Here is a 19,574-nt window from a genome sequence, read left to right as displayed (position 1 = left end):
GAATTTCCAGTTGACTTGCATTTTGTTAAACTGTTGGCAGAAAATGGAGCATAGGACAAACGAAGTAAACAAGTGAGCATCAGACAGAATAACCCTGGGGACATTGCCTGAGTGTAACGCTGAGCTTTTTTTTTTTTACACAGTAATTCAATATTATTAATGATAAAATGGGTTCACGCAGACAGATTTCCAAACTGTTTCTTTGCTGTCAGAAATAGAACTTTTCTATGCAAAAAATAAAAATGATTTATTAAACATTTGCTTTTAGTAGGTTCTACTTTAAAACCTGCTCCTCATCTGAACATGAGAATGACAGAAAGTATTTAGTTTTCCCAAAAAGCTCAGGCACTCCTTGGAATCTGTCTTTCCAACTAATCTGACGTCAGACACTGGATGTTATATTTACTTTACTTCTCATGCAGGGTAATTATTATTTTTTCTATCCACATACCTCTACCAGCTGCCCACTTTCAGAGTGTCAGTTTGATTTGCACTGTGCTGACCTGTCAAGGTCTGCCTGGCAAAACCCAACAATGGGGCACTGTGGAATATTAAAACAATCTAATAGACAAAAATATATGCTTCCCAAATTTTTACTTGGGTTAATGTACAGAAACATTAACATTCAAATGTTTTAAAATAAATGATTAATATTATTCATCACATTAGCTTGTTATTATTTCACTACTTTGCTACCTAATTTAGGATCAAGCTTCTTCACAAAATAAATCCGAGGAGTTGTGAAATTGTGAGAAGGAAAAACAAAGCTCTGTGATCCTAAACTGGAGGCTCAGTATTTTCTAGAAGCAGGTGAAGACATTTTACATATTACATTTCTGCTCAGAACAATCGAGAAGGAGCAAAATTTTGAGAATTTGTATATTAAGGATGAAAATAACTTTGTGGGTGAGCAAAGACAACCTTTGGCGCAAAAGTGGGACAACAGCGCCGCCGTGTGGAGAGAGGAGCAATGCACCACACGGTGACACAGCAGGAGGCGGAGGGGGGGCAGCGAGCCAGACCGGATCCTTCATGAGGGAAGAGGCCAGGGACAGCCAGCCAGCCCCGGCTTCTCTTCTCTACACTAGTATTATTTTGTATTGCAAGCTGGGGAGCCCGAGCGAGGGGCTGCGTTAGTGTTCGTAGGATGTCCCGCCATGAAGGTAAGAGCGGAACCGGAGACACAGCAGGGAGCGGGTCGGGATTTGTGGTTAATGACGCGGACGGAGCGGCGCTAGCTAACCCTGGCTAGCCGAGGATTTCTTGTTTTGCAGCCCAGCCTAGCTAACGTCGGCTGGTGCTAGCAATGAGGTTGCAGTGTAGTTTCGTTGGGGCGCATTATGGCCGCCACTGATTGTGTATGTACTCAATAATAAAGATCTTACACTTGACGTTTATGTTTAATAAAAAACCTACAGGAGTCAGCGTTGCTGTATCTATAAGCGGAAGAACCTAGTTAAGGGGAGCTAACGGGGCTAGCTAGCTTGCAAGCTAAGTGTTAATGGATTATGTAGGTTAACGTTTACGAGCAGCCAGGGGGAGTGCCGAGAATAGGAAACAGCCAGTCCCCAGTTAACTGCGGGGTCGAAGCTTGTCACGCCGTCAATATTAGCCAGTTTTAGCCTCCTTCCTGGTAGAAACCGGCCTTGTATAGTCCACTTTCGCAGGCTAACTCTCATTTAGCAAGCCGACTGTCACACCGTCCTTGTCGCCAACCTTGTTGGGCTGGAAGTTCGTGGTTCGTGTCTGGTAAACACTGTTAGTCGGTGTTTCAGCTCACAACAGGGAAAAAGTGGAGTTAGGTTAGGTCTACCACAGCCGACTGGCTTGTCAGCTAAGTTAACGGTATTAGCTGGTTTATTTGATAAATGGATAAGTTAACATTAGCCAGCAGCGAAGGTTCATCAGGCCCCAGCGGCCTTTACTTTGTGTGCCCGTGTTGCTGACAGTCTCTCTGTCAGTAGCCTCTCTGTCAGTTGTCTCTCAGTGATTTATCTTGGAAAATGTACCAAACACCAAGTCAGTGTCTTTGCCGCTGCCTTCAGGGTGAGGTGTGCTGTGAGCTTTGACAGGTTGTCAGCTGTGAATGGAGACATGAAGGAGTTTAGACAGGCTGTTGTCATACAATACACTGCACGACTGTCCCAGTCAGTCAAGAAATGCCTGGACTTAACCGGGACACAGAGGGTCCCATTAATCCCAGGTAAAACCTTTTAACCATAGAGCAGGTGGTGTTGGTTTTATGAATGGGTCGAGTGTTCCTTGTAGTTTCATTGAAAGGTGAATTAGATATTAGTCTATGAGTCTGTCGCCTGGGTAAGATGCTGTGGGTGGTGGACATGCATGATAACTGCAATGTTCATAAAATAACATGAAATACTATGTGACACTTTAAATAGTTTCTCAGGCTGCTGATAATGAAGGTGATACTGTTGTGAAAATACACTTGTATAACAATCAGACACGAAATATACAGCAGTAGTAGTGCTCATTGCAGGACTGTTTTATGTTTTTCATGTGTTCGTTATTTTTTTTTTTTTATAAAATACCCAAAATAGAAAAATCAAAAACATTTCAGCATGTGTTTCCTTGTATTTGTAAGCATATAGTTACCATTTTAGTAAAAAATTAGATGCTGTAATTCTTGAATATGTGCCTTCTAAAGTAATAAAAATATGGAGCATGTATGAGCTGGAAGGCATTATTGAATTTTAAAATGAACTGTGCATAAGACATATAAATATGGTTACCAACTCAATCTAAGCTGAAATAAATATCCATCATCTAACCTTTCTTTTGCCCTTTTTGTCTCTGTTCCCTTAGGTGTGAGCTGCGATGCATGTTTAAAAGGCAACTTCAGAGGTCGGCGGTACAAATGTTTAATTTGCTACGACTACGATCTGTGCGCATCGTGCTATGAGAGTGGTGCAACCACAACAAGACACACCACAGAGCATCCCATGCAGTGTATATTAACTCGAGTTGACTTTGGTAAGTAGAGTTGATTTTCATGTCAGGCTAGTTATGAGCAGAGTTCATGTTCAGGTTGTAAAAAATTGGACAGTCTGAATTTGTGTTGTAGGAGCTGTCTGTCAGTTACTATTGTGTTATTTGGTGTTGTGGCTAATAATATTTGGTAAAACTCTCGTCTGTCTCGGTAAACAGTCAGGCCAGAAAACACTGATGCTGAACATAATGTATTACCATCTGCTGCATCTCCAGAGTTTAGCTCTAAGATTAACCCCAAACCGGATACACAGTGTATCTATAAACTAATCTCATTGTCACTTGTGAATCAGACATTGTTGTAAGCTGACCATCAGCACTGACTGAACTGTTGAACGATGACATTAACTGCATATGAAGAGTGAGCATGTTTACATATACTGTATGTATGGATGGTGTGATGGGTGATACAGCAGTGGCAAGATTGCCATGGCAGAATGTGCCAAAACAGAGAGCACAGCAGAAGGTGCAAGCTTCTCTGTGTGTGTGTGTGTGTATATTTGCAATGTGCTTTCCATAGTGGATCTTCTGTTTACATACAGTGGTGCATTTAATTTTATTGGTAGAATTGAAAAATAGTAGTTTTGATGCCATATGTTTTTAATAATTACCTGTAAAGTAAGTTCTTGTTGTAGTCCAGCTTCTTATATCAGCTCTAGGGATCCTAACACTCTTTGTTTTGGTTTTACAGCCTGCAAAACCCTTTCTGGTTTAGTTTCATAACTGTCATGGGCAGATCATGCCTACCTTACCTGCCGAACACCGAAATATAGCTTGGTCTGTGTCTGATGTGTAAATATATAACTATTTACGAACATGTTTACCATAACTTCAACATGTCACTGGTCAGCAGGCTAGCTGTGGCAGTAAACTCTTTTAACACAACAGTTTATGCAAGTAGGCAAGAGAATGTTTCCTGTAATGACAAGACAGGAAAAAATGCAGTAGTTAACTAGAAACAGTCTCTCAACGAAACCTGAATTGAACCCATTTAATAATTAATCTTGTCCAAATGGCCTTCACTGTGACTTTATATATGGTTACACCCTGGTTAAAAAGAACATTTTGAAGCCTCAGCCTGTCAAACAAGCTTTTATCATGTATGATTCTGTGGTAGCTAAGATGAAAGTTTAGTCCTTTGTATCACTTTTAGGTCCTTTGTTGCAATTCTTGGAATGGGCTTGCAGGTGATACACACAGAAACACTGACACTGAATGCAATGTCCTTCTTGACCCCACCCCCAGACCTGTACTATGGTGGAGAAGCGTTCTCGGTGGAGCAGCCACAGGCCTTCACATGTCCCTACTGTGGCAGGATGGGCTACACAGAAATTTCACTGCAGGAGCATGTGGCTGCAGAGCACACAGAGACCTCCACAGAAGTGGTAAGTTGATGATGGACACACACATCCATCTGTAAAACCATGGCAAGATGTTTGCAGGATCATAACATGTGGTAAAATTAACATCTGTGTTGATTTTCCACATATGCCCCATAATTTTTTTTTTTTTTTTTTGTATGAGAATGTCCTTACTAGAGTACCCTGTAGCTTTTCAAACTATGCATGGTCTTGCTTCACAAAGTCACAGTCAAAGCATAGTTCTGGTGTCAGGTAGACTGTGTAGCAGAGTTTATAGATAGTCCTGTTTTCCTTTAGAGAACAGGAAAATATTGGTTTTAACTGCTGGGAAATATTTTGAAGAACCTCATGTGGCTTATTCTTTACATGACAGCTGACTTTTTTTAATGTCTGACATTTTATATTTTTTTGTGCAATTCTCTCGTCTTCCAGACAGTCTTAATTTCTGTTCATCATAGAATCATATGTGAATCGATGGCAGGTTGTTCAGACTCGCTTGAGAGAGGTCCAAGTACTCACTATTCTATTTTTGATGGCAGACTTTCTATCAGTAACTTACTCACCAAACTGTCAAACATTCAAATCAGTTGGCACCTTCACTGTGTATCTCTTGGGGTTTTGACAATCTGTGTTTGTTCAGGAGGACCCGTACCAACTGGTGAATGTTGTGCAGTGAACTGTGCTAATATTGATGTGTACATTTTCTCTTCCTGTCCTCCAGATCTGCCCCATATGTGCAGCACTGCCAGGTGGAGACCCAAATCACGTGACAGATGACTTTGCTGCTCATCTCACACTTGAACACAGAGCACCCAGAGACTTGATATCCTTTTTACTTGGCAGTCCCACTTCCGCAGACATGACACTGATGACACTGACCTAGCTACAATATTATCTTATATATTTATATTTCAAGCTTTATGTGTAGAAAGTAATCAGATATTTATTTATGGTGTATGTATGTATTCCTAATAGATTGCACTTATTCTGCCATAAGCACTGCAGTGAGGTGACACAGTGCTGACAACTACAAAAGGCTGTGCCAGTTAGAGGCACCAAAAGAGTTTCTGTGTCAATGAAAGTTAAGACTATGGACGGATATAAACAAATTAGTCATAAATTGGAAGTTGAGTGACAGAGATCACACATCCACCTGATTTTTTTTTTTGTTTTGTTTTGTTTTGTTTTTTTTAAAAAAAAGATGAACAGTCAAACTTAATCTGATTAGAACTATAAGGCCACACTGAAGCATATTAGTCAGTTATATCATACTCTCATTTCATTTCAGGTGAGGCTAAATGTGCATTTCATATGAAAACTATTATACATGTCATGTTTTAGTGGATTTCTGTCCAAATAATTGCAAACAGAGCCATGAACAGGAGACCAATTCGAGAAGCTGTAAAGCAGTGAGTGTTAAATTCAGTTATTTATCAAACTGTGTGAAGAGTGGAAATAGCATCTGTGTATGCCTGTCAGGAACCAACTGAAATGGTGTGCGAGTTGCACTCCAGGATAAACTCAAATGACAGCAGTCTGGCAGTCTATTTATAGAGTACTTTGAATAATTGCCATGGAGAAAACAAAAGATGCAAAATGTAGGTAAATGGAAAAAAAGGAACAAGCACGTTTTTAGCCCCACAACATCAGGTCATAGTCTGTTTATGAGTGCACAGTGTGGTGTGCATGGGTTTGTGGTTGCATGAGAATCCCATGAAAATATGTTGCAGCTGGTTCAGAAGTCCTGAGTGTAGTGAGCATTTAGAGGAGGGACAGGTTCTGTGCTGAAACTATTAATACAGTTCAGTCATTTCAGGTAATTTTGCAACCAAAAATTCCAAATAGTTGATGGTTCCAGCTTCTTGAATGTGGGTTTTAGATAATTTGTCAGACAAAACAAAGCAAATTGGACTCTGTGAGCAAAGGGTGGGCATTTTTCAAATTGTTTGATTTTTTTGGATTGAAAATCAGAAAAGATAATGTCAATAATGAAAAACTCTGACTTATAGTACAGTGTGTTCCTTAATGGGCGCTTTTCACGATGAGTCCAGTGGGGTGCGGCATGTGAGGAGGATGTTTCATCCTGGTCGTGGACTGGGGGGTCCGCGGGCCCGCCGGTCTAACATGCACTTCACCAGCAGCACCACAGGGGGGCTCTCCACCAGTCAGAGCTCTTCACAGAGCTCCAACTACAGCAGAGAGGCCATGGACCCCATAGCAGGTCAGTCCCACTACCCACGCAGAAGTTAGTTGGTAAACACAAAAGACTTGGAGCATTGGACAGAGGTCAGACAAAACATGTATTCTTATTAGTGCAGTCATCCAGGAAACTGTTTTCTTGTTAAATTCAGTATCATCTAGCTGCAGTTGCAAAGCATTACTGCACAGTATGAAACCAGGGCTGTGGCTTTCATAAACACATTTAGGAAGTTGTTTTAATACAAATAGTTCCTTATATGTACAACCAAAGTACCTGTAGTTGAAAGGATTATACCAATTGGTCCATGTTCCAGTGTGTACTTTCAGGCACTGTGGATGGTGCAGTAATGTGTAGGCAGAATTGTTGCTGTGGCAATTTATTCCGTTCCCCATTTTAATCTAGTTGGGTACTTGGCATTCACTTTGTCAGCTCCAGCTGTGCCATAATGAGGCCCCCTGTTCAATCGGCCTCACGAACAGGTCCAGACTTAGCCAATAGCCACACTGGTCAAAGTCTTATGGTACTGTACATGTGTCTTTTCAGTCATAGTTTTATATGTTTACTTGTGAATCAGAAACTGTCTTTTTAGATTGTACTTCTGGTTTTAGCTCACTGACATCAAGGCTTATACATGCCAGGTTTTAATGTTTCAGAGAATTGTGAGTTTGTGTGATATGTTTAAACAGTGTTTCCTAAATAGGGTGAGCAATGCCTACATATAAATAATGTATAGGATGACACTGCTAGCACAGAAAAAAATATTTGATCCTACAAAAGGGGGACCCAGAAGATAAAATGTTTGTGTTTGAAGGTGCTTTCATGGGTGTCTGCTGTCTGATAAACTGTTCAAGACTGCTGTTCTTCACACTAATTGTGCCATGGAGGTGATACAGGTTTAGTCTGCACAGAAATAAATATTGACCAACTCATTGCATCTTGTTGTAATTATCATTTTTGAAACCATTGTTTTCTCCATTGTGTTCCTTCAGAGCTTTTGTCCCAGTTGTCAGGGGTGCGACGTTCAGCGGGTGGCCAGCTCAGCTCGGGGCCCTCGGCCTCCCAGCTCCAGCAGCTTCAGATGCAGCTCCAGCTAGAGCGCCAGCAGGCTCAGGCAGCGCGTCAGCAACTGGAGACAGCCCGAAATGCCACCCGTGGCGGTGGTCGAGCCAATGCAATCCTCAATACCAATTCAGCCGCTGCAAACCCCAGTCCAAGCGCCAACCACAATACAAACCCCAGTCCTAACCCGGGTCCACCTGAATCCACCACACAGAATACTGCACATAACTCCCAGTTTCTACTCAGCAGGTGAGACCACCGTCACATAAAGTCTCCCTCCACTCGAACATGTTTTGCCCTTGGTTTCTTCTGTGGGATCTACAAGAATGATTCTGAGACATCACACGTTTGGCTTAATGCATTTCATACGTGCATGAGTGTGGTGTGGTAATTCAAACCTGCAGTACACATATATACTGATATTGGATTTTTCAGTGATGTAGGAGACATCTCTGTCCAGTAGTTACATTTTTGAAATTAACAATACTGGCATATTCATAGGTCATATTTTCATTACTCTCTCCTACAGGCTGGGTGAACCGCGGCTGTCTGAGACAGAGCGGCAGGCATGTGAGGCCCAGTGGGCCGACAGGAGCCTGTTTGTGACGGAGCTGCTGCTGTCCACACTGCTGCCCGACGAAGACGCCTTGGCCTCCTCCTCCGAGGATGAGGACGACTGTCCCAGCACGTTGCGGAATTTCGCTGACTTCGAGGCCATGGGCTGTGTTGAGGTCATGACCTTGGACGTGGCTCTGGAGAACCTCAACCTGAAGGAGACGACCCCTACTACCAAGACAACAAAAACAACAACTAAAACAGCGCCAACGAAGAAAGAGCCTCCTGCGCCACCCCTTTGATGAAATGGCCACTCCCTCCCCTCAAACCATTGTAACTGGCTGACTCTGAGTCAGTCCAACTGCCAATGGATGACAAAAAAAGACTGCAGTTCTTTTTGGCTTTTTTTTTTTTTTTCTCAGTGATTGTCATTTCAGCTCTGTTGCTCCCCACTCAACCCCATGTTTATTACGTTGTGTACATTGAATAAAAGTAGTGAGATGAGAGAATGTGAAAGCAAGCAAGCGTGGTGGGTGTGTGAGAGAAAGAAAAATAACTATATAAATATATTATAGAAAAATCTATATGAAAGTTGATAATCAATTCCTCATAACCCGTGTTTCCTCTAGCAAGCGTAGTAAGCCGTTTAAGAGACAAACACGCCACACATTCACCCAGGGAGAGGAGGCAGACAGAAACCTCTCTGGCAAAAACGCTGCTGTGTATTTATAGTTATTAAAGAAGTGCTTGGATGGTTTACCACAACTTAAGCATGAGCTTAAATCACCATGTGCCCATTTTGAACTGCACAGTCACTAGATGGGGAGGTCTTTCTTTGGTTCAGACACTTGAGTAACTGTAAATTAACGGTGCTGAATGCCACATCACTGGCATTTCCGCAACACACACTCATTCTGTTCATGTCCAGTCTCCACCCCCTCCCCTTTGTGTGACATCACCTGTTTTGGGTCACATGACCTTGCTTTATAGCAGCCATGGGCACTTTGGTTTTGAATTGCATATCCAGTGTCCATTTGTGTACACTACAGATGCTCTGCATAAAGATGATACACAACTTGGAGGCAAACAGAGATGAGATAGTCTCTTCCCTTTCAGGCCTTGTGTAACATTCACACGGTTTGTTTTTTTTCATCTATCTCGCTTTTACAAAAAACCAGATACTACTTTCTCAAGCTTCCCATGATCTGAAATTAATCTCTCCATTACTCATGAATGCAAAGATTACTCATCATGTGACTTGAAGGAGAGAATCCTGTATACCTTTCCATTAATTTCTCTCAAAAAGATCTTTGTATGCCTCCACTGCTACCTGAAGAAATGCAATGTATGTTTTTGGCTCAGCGAACAAGCCAAATCACAGGGTAAACCTTTCAGTTTGGAGGACAATAAAAATGTTTTGGATGGAAATGAACTAACCCAATCCTGCTCTCTGGTTTGTGTTTTTACTTTTCGGTTGCTAACTTCCTGGCAAGCATGTACAGCATATGGTAAAAATAAACACTTATCTTACAGGTCAAGTTCAATCTCAGTTAGTTTTGTCATCCTCATTCACAGCAACAGTGCAACATCAGACTTGGACTTAAGATCAGGTGATAGTTAAGTGAACTAAAAGAACGAAAGTCCAGACTAAAACAGACATGCTGTAGTTTTAGCTTTAAAGGAATAGTCCCCAGAATATTTAGCATTGCAGTCCTATAACATTATTCCACTGACAACGGATAGTTTAAGTAATATCCGAAATGACGCTGCACTTATGGAGAGGCAGACTGAGTTTTGCTTCAGGTGACAGAGTGGAATCAGTATTCAGGTCCATTAAATAAATGTACTAATGCTACATTATGAAAGTATTCTTCAGAGTAAAAATTCATGAAAGGTGTCTTAGATAAAAGTATATCATCACAAGCGAAGGATCGCAAAAGAAATGTATTTGACTATTAAATATAATTAGATCATCATGCATAAATGAAACAGACTTACTATTGTAGGTGGTGGAGGTAATTGTAACAGCAGTATAACAGGCTGCAACTAATGGTTATTTTCATTTTGGATTGAACTGCTGATTATTTTCACAGTCTATTATTTCATTTGGAAAATTTTCAAAAATAGGGAAAAGTGCTTTCACAACTACTCAGAGCAGAGTAGTTGTTATACTACCATTATTATGGAAAGCACAGTTGTCAGTTTCATCACAATTTCTAATTATTTTTGTGCAACAAGAGTTCATGCAGTTGTTGAACTATACAGAGAAGTGATTCTTTTAATTAGCCTACCCTATTTGATTTAAGTGGACATTATAGAAAAACCAGTGTAACAATAAAATCTACAATTCAGCAGCAGCATAAACTATATCTTCTATAATGATCCATGAGTTTTACCAAGAAACTGAACTCTATTAGCGTTACATAGAGAGGATTTGTTGCACAAATGCTGTAAATATAAACTGACAACTATGTGTTTTGTGTAAAATTTATGTAGCATTAACACAGATAAATAAAGTGCATAGAATGAAACTGTAGCAAAAAAATATCCAGATCTTTGCCATCTAAGCAAGGAACTCAGTCTGCCAAATGTTAAAAAAAAAAAGAAACCTCAAGATCCACTTACTGTTTTTGAAGCAGTGAACCTTCCATTCTTCTTGGTATGGGGCTTTCTCCTGGTCTGTCAGATTATTACGTATCAATATCACACACACACACTGAAAGTTGACATAGGAAAAGAGTGTTAAAAATATTTGTTGGTGGATAATGCAGATGATCAAACAAAAACATGCTGGATAGATACTATATACCTGCACAGCAGCTGTAGCAGATGAAAAAGATGCAATTGGATTTCGGCTAAACTTTAAACACATGCTGAAATCTCAGGGGGTTTGATGCACATAAATCTAACAGATCTGATCTTCAGTCTTTACTGAGTGTGCCTAAAGGCATCTGATAATTGGATGGAAAGAGTTTAACTTAAGAAACCTTCATGTCTCCAATGTGCATGCAAAAGTAATGGTTCAGATTCTCCCTGCGTTAGAAAACAATCCATTTTAAATGGTTGTGAATGCATTCAAAAACACAGGGGCTGATACAATTACAATCCACATATTACAACTGAATGTTTTACATTCAAATGTAAACCAGAGGTTGAAGACAGTAGAGGAAGTAGCCTGGGAAACAATCATTTCTTGGAATGACAACAAAGGGTACAAGTTTCTCTCATGTTTAAAAATATAATTAACTTATACTTTAAAGAGAGAATGCTTTTTAAACGTAACTATAAACCTCAAACTTGGGTTAAATGAACATGCAGCCTGTTCCCTGGTGAGACTTTTAACAGTGTGCAGGAGCCACATTATTAATACAGCTGTAGGGCTTTCTGCTGTCAATTAAGATGAACACAAGAACCACAAATGAAGAAATCAAGATGAGCAAATCCCTTTCACAGAGCATGAACTATGTCTCTGTTAGTGAAACACTGTAAACCCCTGACTGCAGGGAGCTTATGGTTTCCAAATCATGTTAGTTACCGATTTGACCAACATGTAATGGAAACCATTATCCCACACCAGCATTTTTCAGCGTAACTGCAGAGATGTCTCAAATTAAACCCAGCACAGACAGCCACAGTGCTGGGAACTTGGACTGCAGTCTGTGCCAAGTCACCAAATCATTATCCTAGCTCTAAACCCTAAATAACAGCCGCCTGAAAAGATCTGACAGATTCATTCGGGCTTTAAAGAGGTCGGTTGCTGTAGGAAACCAAACGCATGCAAAGTGGGTGGAAATGAGCAGACACACAACCACAACATTAAATGTTTTAGGGCACAATAATACACTGCACATATACAGTTGCATAACCAAAGAGAAAGTGAATTTCTAATGTTTTAAACAGTGTTGTCAAGCACAATTAAAGAATCCAGCACCTATATATTTCCATAATGAGACTGGCTTACAACAGAACATTTTTTAAAAAAACGATTTGTTGAGAAATTAAAGTCTACCATGGATGAGTCTTTCACAGTATCATGAAAAACAGAAAATTAAAAGAAAAAAAAACATTTTTTGTCTAAAAACTCAATATTAACATCAGCAACTGCAACCAAATAACAGCTGAAAAATGAAACAGAACAAAGAAACTATAGACTGGTGACTCTCCAGTCATTTCTGTACAGTGAATTGTTATTTATCAGCTCACATGTAAGGTAATATTGACAACAACCTGCAGATCACCCCTTATATTTGGTGAGAGGTAGGGATGTACAATTTTTAAGGTAACAAGGCCGATTTTACTGCACCAGTACAGTCTGTGAGGTATAAAAAATGGTTTCAAGCATTTCCAGTTTGTTGTTAAGCATCATGTCTTTAACTCACACACATCTTTCCAAAAAGAAGACACACAAACAGCTGAATTTAAGTATTCTTTGTAATTTTAATTCCCATAATTTACTTTAAGTGCAGACATTTTTTCACTAAAATCTTAAATAAAACATTACAGTACGATATATGCAAATCAGAAGAGCTTTAAGGTTTCATAGAAGCAGGCTACAGTTTATTTTGATGTTTTTTAATTCATCGATGTTTTTTTTTTGCCTCTTTTGTTTGTTTTTTTTTGTTTGTTTTTGTAGTTTTGAAGGACTGGACATTTAAATAGCAGTAAACAGTAAAAAGACAACACAGAGCTGTAAAGCCTGCAGGCCAGCCAAGGAGCACATTCTATTACAAAACACTCCAGAGAACTAGAGACAGCACACCACATCCTGATTAGGGTCTGGACTGATGCCCCTCCACCCAAATGAGGTGGTACAGGTTCCACACAAAGAGCGGAGGGGGCACTATTACAGTACAGCAGGTGCAGCTACACGACCACAGAGCGACAGCAATGTAGCTGCACCTTCACGAGAAAGAGCTTGTATTGCACATTCAGGGAGGAAGAAATGGCACATTCTGTTTCTGTAGTCTTTCTCTTCCAAAAACATATGAAACAGTTAAAATGCAGCTGAAGCAAAATAACTCCCTCAATGGCAACTACACCACTCACCGATTTATACTGATCTGCTGAAACACACTGGTCTAAAATGCTGTCCCTCTCTACAGGAAGGGAAAGTGGCTGCATTCATACCAAACCTTTTTTTTTTTTTTTTTTAATATATAAATACTTATATAATCCAGAACAATTCTTGTGTTTTCCTCAGGTTTATAATTGAGATGATAATTAGATGTAATAAGCTCTGATTCATTCAACAGCCCTCAAAACATTTTCTCAAAAAGCTTCTTGTGAGAAATTATTTCCTCCAACTTTTGCCTAATTTTAAATGTTTCATTATTTCACAAGATTTATGTATTTATTTCAAACGTTGCTCTTTGTATTGATAGGAAGGTGAATAAAGAATGAACAAGGAAAAGGAAGGGGGCTTTAACCTTTAAATGAGCCTTGATATTTACCCTGTAGCCCTAGTTTGGTTTTTTTTTTTAATTAAATTTTGAGTTTTGTGTTTTCTCAAAGCTACCACCAGAGGGCAATTTTCACTTTCCCTACCTGTCTTGAGCAGTGCATCCCTTTTGGCCTATCAGGACTGAAATGCATGAGAAAAGAAATGACAGTGTAAGTTACAAAGGGGGCCTGCAGAGCAATTTGATGATGCACAGGCACAGATATTTAGAGCGTGCTGACTGACCTCCATCTACTGACAAATAAAGCTCATAATGCAACAAGAACGTTTGTTGTTCAATCCCTGCAAGAACAACACACTTATGTTGTTATCCAAACAAGGCATTTGGACACAGAAATATTTCATCAGTCTTTAACAAGCTGAGAGATCATTTCTGTGATTTTATATCCAAGTTCTATGAACGACTACTATGGTTTTAGACATAACCAAGAACAAATTAAGACTTTTGTTATTCAGCAACAGCAGCTACCATGAGTTTTTACTGCTATGATTAAGACTCATGGTAGATGTAGTTATCAAATGCTAACAAAACAATCACTTTTATCAATGTTAAAATGCTATAGGATGCTCAGCCATTACAGCTGAGCAAAGCTGTACATGTCCACTTATATTAGAATACAAAGCTTGCACCTATAAACAAGTTTTTTCTCGTAGCTTTCCTAAAGATACATAAAACATAACACTGGATATATAAGCAACACAACACAGTTTTGTTCAGTTAGCACACTCTAGCAGTGTTGTTGCTACAGTCCTGTTGGGGCTGGTGTGACCATGACAATGTTGGCAAACAACATAGATATTGCTACGGTCCTGACTTTGTGTCTCTTGTCTAGCATACTTTAGCACATTAACTATCATCTCTTAGGTTAGCTGTTACACAGGCTCGCTTTAAAGAGGAGGAAAAAAAGCTGGTCTCCTATGAGCTTTAGATCTTAAAATGTTTTGGGAAATGAGGTCAGACTGCTTGTGCATCATGAGATTTCTATTTAAACTTCCCCCAGGCTCCTCTGTTGTGCTGTAAGGATACAAAGAGAATTTGAACAAACCCGCTCCCCCTGTGCAGCCCCCTGTGCAACACACGGCAGTAAAAAAAAGTATGAGCTTCAAGAGTGGTCACCTACCAAAACAAGGAAACAAATGTCCTCACAGTCCAGTTTTACCAAGTTTAAGATAAGTTTCTCAACTACAAAGTTTCTGCTTCTAGATTTTGCCTTCAGTGAGAAGTTGTCCTGGTTTAGCAAGATGCGGTCCTGCTCTCACAGCTCATGATCAAAGCAGCAGGGAAACAAAATTACAAAGTGTTTTCATCTACAATTCAAAAATAAAAATGGTCATTTAAAAATCTGATCTATTGGCAACCGACACGTCAATCTACATGTTAGAAGAACACGCTGGGCTTAGAGGAAGTGTGGTATGTGGAGACAGCAGGGCAACACCCTGTAGTAAGGTAGTCTTCTCAGTACGTCATCTTATAACAACTAGTCCCTGGTTACCCATTTCCTCATCCACCCCAACATGCGTCTTCCAAAGTGTCTGGAAGCTCATCCAGGTTAAAACTCAGATATGGTAGAAAAATATATAGTTGATGAAATTTCTCTAAGTATTCTCTTCATTATGGAATTGCACCCATACATGTTGTGTTAATGCATTGTAGTAGCAGTGTAAAGTGACAGGGATCATGGTTAGCACTACTGCTACAACGACGGAAAATAAAAAATATTAAATCATAAAAAGACATCGCACACATTTGCTCTCGCTCTCTCTCTCTCTAGACACTTCTGGTTGTTTTTTTTTACTTGCACTTAAAAAAAAAGTTGTGGTTAATAGTTTCTCTTTCATTGGCATCATTAGGCAACAGTTTTTTTTCAGATACTCTACAATATGGTTACAATGTAAACACCACAGTACTTAATTATTTTACTGTATCTGCACAAAATAAAACACATTGTTACAAGGCAAGTGGCTACTTAAGCACAGATTTGTTTATGAGGAAAAAAAACACACCACAAAGAACAAAAACAAACAATTGCAAAACCTGGTATTGAGTTTGTTCAAATAAAAAAAGCTTTAGAGTTTTGTTCATCTACAGGTCAGGTGACCCTGTTTAAAAGCTGGTGATGATCAGTACTAGCCCCCCCCACCCACCCACCCAAACCTGTGATATCACCTCATTCAAATGTGCAGGACAAAAGTCTCGTGATATTTTGGTGCCACGAGCAGCGTCAAACACTGGACTTTGATTCAACCCTCAACTTGACCCTATGATATCGAGCAAACCTTTAGTACTTAGACTGAAACGTGGGTGATCAATAGACTAAATGTTTCTGCACAGCAAATGACAGCAGGCCATTTCGAGGAGCTACATGTGCAGCTGGGGTCGAATCCCCTTTTTTTTGCCCCACCTACCCCAGGGTTTGATGTTTTAGGGTTTGATATGAGATTATCACTGTTCTGACACTTTCATTTTTGGAGGCATTTTGAGAAATACATCTCAGATTTCTATGAGAATATAAAATTGATGTTCAGGGCTACTGACCCAGATAAGTAATCTGACCAGCAAACTGGGCTAGAGATATGAAATGACCCAAACATGGACAGTGCACAGGTCAGTCAGTCCAGTAACTGAGAAATGAAAACAAAGGCATATGAGAGAAGATATGTGATCACGTTATACGACCTTATGAGCGGGAATTTGTCTGTTTGTTCCATTTCAGTGTTTTGGCTTCTGCTGCACTTAAACCACATAGTTCCACTTCCACTTCAAATTTTCATACTGACATGGCAGCTCTTATTTTGGCATAGTGCTGCTCCTAAACCCCTCTCAAATATCATCTGAAACCCAGCTTAACATTTTCTCAAGGAAGAATTTTCTGTCAATACTGTTCAATTCACTGATGCAGTAAAATCAAGGGGAACTTTCTCTATTGTGAACAGGTTTGACTCATTACTTTAAATTGAAATACTGTTTACCAATCACTATACTACTGGCTAACCACTGAAAGAGCAGTAACCCATACCATGACATATGCATTGATAGGTTTGTGCTTACTCTACTGTGAGCCACTGGGATGAAACATACTGTATAATCTGACATCATGACACCCCCGCCCCATGAGATTAAAAACCCCTGCCTGGCCCTAAATCTTATCAGCACAGTATTTACAGTACAAATTACACTATAATACATCATTAAAAAATATCAGATCCATCTCTAAAAACATACAGGACTTTTGACAAAAATCATCTCTTTAACAAATCAGATTTCTATGGTATCATGTGGAAAATAAAAAAAGCAGAGTGACAGCCCCCTCCCACACCTTGCTAAGACATTCTTTCCATTTGGCCCAAGTTTTACCTGCCTAGCATGTTAAACGTAAGATGATGGGATGGGTTGGTTAACCACACGCACTTTTCTTTTTTTAACTTTAAGCAAGCCACATTACAGAAAATCACACTCAGTCCAATAACAATATCTACAGGTTTTTTTCTGGCATATTGGAATAATAAGCGATTGACTGACCATGCCACCTGGAGCTGGAGGCAGAATGAGACAGTTTTACTGCAGGCTTGTTTGTCAGCTAAGGACCACAGAATTAACCATGTGATTATTTTTGCTGTTTGCTTTCTGTATTGTTCATTTATTTATTTTAAACGTCACTACTTTATGGTCTTATGTACAGAAGACTGAATGGTACAGTGAACAAATTGGTTGCAAAAACTTTTTTTATGCACCAGGAAAGAGGATAAATAAAAACCAATCAGAAACTCAAAGAGTCAAAAGACCTCTGGATTAATGAGCCAGGCAGCATGTGGACCAACCCTCCTCACATCCACTGTATGACCAAATCCCTCTGTTAACCTCTGCAGCTCCTCCCTTTCTTGTCCTTCTCTTCTCTGTCACCCTTGCCATTTTCCTCTGTTCATTTCTCCTCCTTCAACTGCACCCCTAACACTTCGGCTATGATTTTTTACCCAGCTTTCCTACTCTCTCTGACTCGCTTTCCACCTCAGTTTTCCCTCCCAGCCGTGTGCCCTCAGACGAAGGGCAAGATGCCGTAGACGAACAGGGCCATGACGGCAGCGCTGAACAGGCCAGCCACGGGCACTGTGACAAACCAAGCCAGGAAGATGTTCCTGAAGAGGCGCCAGTCCACCGCTTTCTGGGAGCGGATCCAACCCACGGCCACAACTGAGCCCACCTGGAGGCCAAGCCAGGGGGGAAGAAAGAAAACCAATCAGCAGCAGCACAGAATGAATTCTGACAAAGTCAAAAACACTGATGAGCTGCAGGCTGTCCAGGCTTTCCTTATGATAGAGATTTTTTTTTTTTTTTTCAGATAATGCCAGTTTGTTCATATTAGATCTAACATTTGTGTATCCAGCTCTAATAGACCAAAAACTGTATGAAAGTAATTGATTTAAATGTGAAAAAAGGGGTTAACTGACTGCAGCAGTATATGAACAGAAAAGCCTGTATTAAGTCTCCAGCTCTTCAAAACAAGCTTGGTACAAAATGTCTGTTAGATAGAGCAAGCGATCATAGGAGTTATTACTACCTAAATTAAATGTTTGTGTGTGGACGTCTGACACTGGCAGGTTTCATGTGTAAAAAATGTATTTCTCTGCATTAGGCTTTAAATCTAAGAACTTTTCCCAGATAATGCAAATGTCAGACTTCCACTCATTCTTTACTCACCTTTATAAAACCAGAATACCACTGAATGAAAATACATTTTGAGACACATACACATTTCAGACAGCTGTGTGTTGGAGCAGACTGCGCAGTGACTGGTTTCAGCTCTGGTGATGCTGCAGGTGGGTGGGAGTTAAACCATGTTCACCTGCTCATACACGGCCACAGACACGAGAGACACCGTCTGCCTCGCTCAGACATAAACATTTAAGGTTGGTTCCACAGAGACCAGTTATATCTGCAGACAATCAGTAAATCAATCTTCCATAAAATTATTTTCAGGCAGGAAGATTTTAGTCAAGTAGTAATTTCTAATCTAAAATCTTCTTTTACTTGGATATTTAGGATTTTTGTGGCCATGATGATTGTTTACAGCCGTTTGTAACAAAACGTGAACTCAGGTTTCTTGTAGGGCTTTTAAAACAAGTCACTGCAGCACCCCACACTCCAGGTCTGGGCATTGTTTCAGTTTTACCTTGACAAAAGTAAAAACCATCAAACAAACAAAGAGCCAAATACATACACAAAATGGTCACTCTGTGCTGGCTTAACTGAGACCAAATCAAATGGATGCCCACTGCTGCCCAATCACACACACACACACTCACTCACTCACAGCCACAGACAGGAAGATGTCAGTTGTGACAGATATTGTCAGATATTTTCTAAAGACTGAAGTGTCATTTTTATCAGTAGTTAAATTGACAGAAAATGATTACAAGTTCGGTAACATCTTTAAAATACTGATTTTGTCCGACAATATCTGTGGCAAATCAATCAAATTCCAACTGTATACTTATAACCATAAGTCGATTTTAGAGTTTTGGCATAGCAGCTGATTATCTGAGGTTTTAGGGAAGAGACTAGGGTATTTGGAAGTGAGAAATGAAATAAGGTATGGATGACAATGCTGATGTTTAGACAAACTGATCATCAGTAATTAAATGCCAGTTTTGAGCCAACTGCAGTTTCCCTTTAGCAAACCGTTAAAAGTTTTATCTGTATCTTTTCAGTCATGTTACATCTAATGCTCTCGCCCAAAACAGGCTACCAATTAAAGTAATAGTTTCAGGAAATATACTAATCTACTTTCTGGCAGAATTAGACGAGAAGATCAAAACCATGCTCACATGTGTCTGGTCAATAGAAAGTTACAGTCAGCAGCTACTTACCATAGCTTAGCATGAAGCCTAAACAGGGTGAAACAGCTTGCTCTGCTCTACCCGGGACAAAATAACCGTC

The 19,574-nt window shown here is 39.9% G+C and overlaps 2 protein-coding genes across 11 annotated transcripts in view; one reads left to right on the top strand and one right to left on the bottom strand.

Annotated features, from left to right (window-relative positions):
- The first annotated feature begins 1,012 nt into the window (after positions 1-1,012).
- LOC113139313 (E3 ubiquitin-protein ligase KCMF1-like) lies at positions 1,013-9,622 on the top strand. The gene is made up of 7 exons (XM_026322422.1): positions 1,013-1,163; positions 2,824-2,991; positions 4,252-4,391; positions 5,089-5,190; positions 6,408-6,588; positions 7,557-7,875; positions 8,156-9,622. Exons 1-7 carry the CDS (start codon positions 1,148-1,150, stop codon positions 8,481-8,483), a joined length of 1,254 nt encoding a protein of 417 aa, XP_026178207.1. The 5' UTR covers positions 1,013-1,147; the 3' UTR covers positions 8,484-9,622.
- A 2,976-nt stretch (positions 9,623-12,598) lies between these two features.
- The window catches only part of slc20a2 (solute carrier family 20 member 2), a 40,169-nt gene continuing 33,193 nt past the window's right edge, over positions 12,599-19,574 (bottom strand). For 9 of the 10 annotated variants that reach the window (XM_026320933.1, XM_026320924.1, XM_026320930.2 and 6 more), the window contains exon 11: positions 12,599-17,838. In XM_026320933.1, the coding sequence (XP_026176718.1) occupies positions 17,674-17,838 (165 nt within the window). In that variant the 3' untranslated portion in view covers positions 12,599-17,673. The remainder of the gene's footprint in view (positions 17,839-19,574) is intronic. The other variant, XR_003296461.1, reaches the window with a different exon arrangement.

The sequence above is a fragment of the Mastacembelus armatus genome, chromosome 9 (assembly GCF_900324485.2).
Source record: "Mastacembelus armatus chromosome 9, fMasArm1.2, whole genome shotgun sequence".
NCBI classification, from domain to species: domain Eukaryota; kingdom Metazoa; phylum Chordata; class Actinopteri; order Synbranchiformes; family Mastacembelidae; genus Mastacembelus; species Mastacembelus armatus.
The sequence above is the reverse complement of the archived record's forward strand: the minus strand, read 5'-3'. Positions and strand labels throughout refer to the sequence as shown.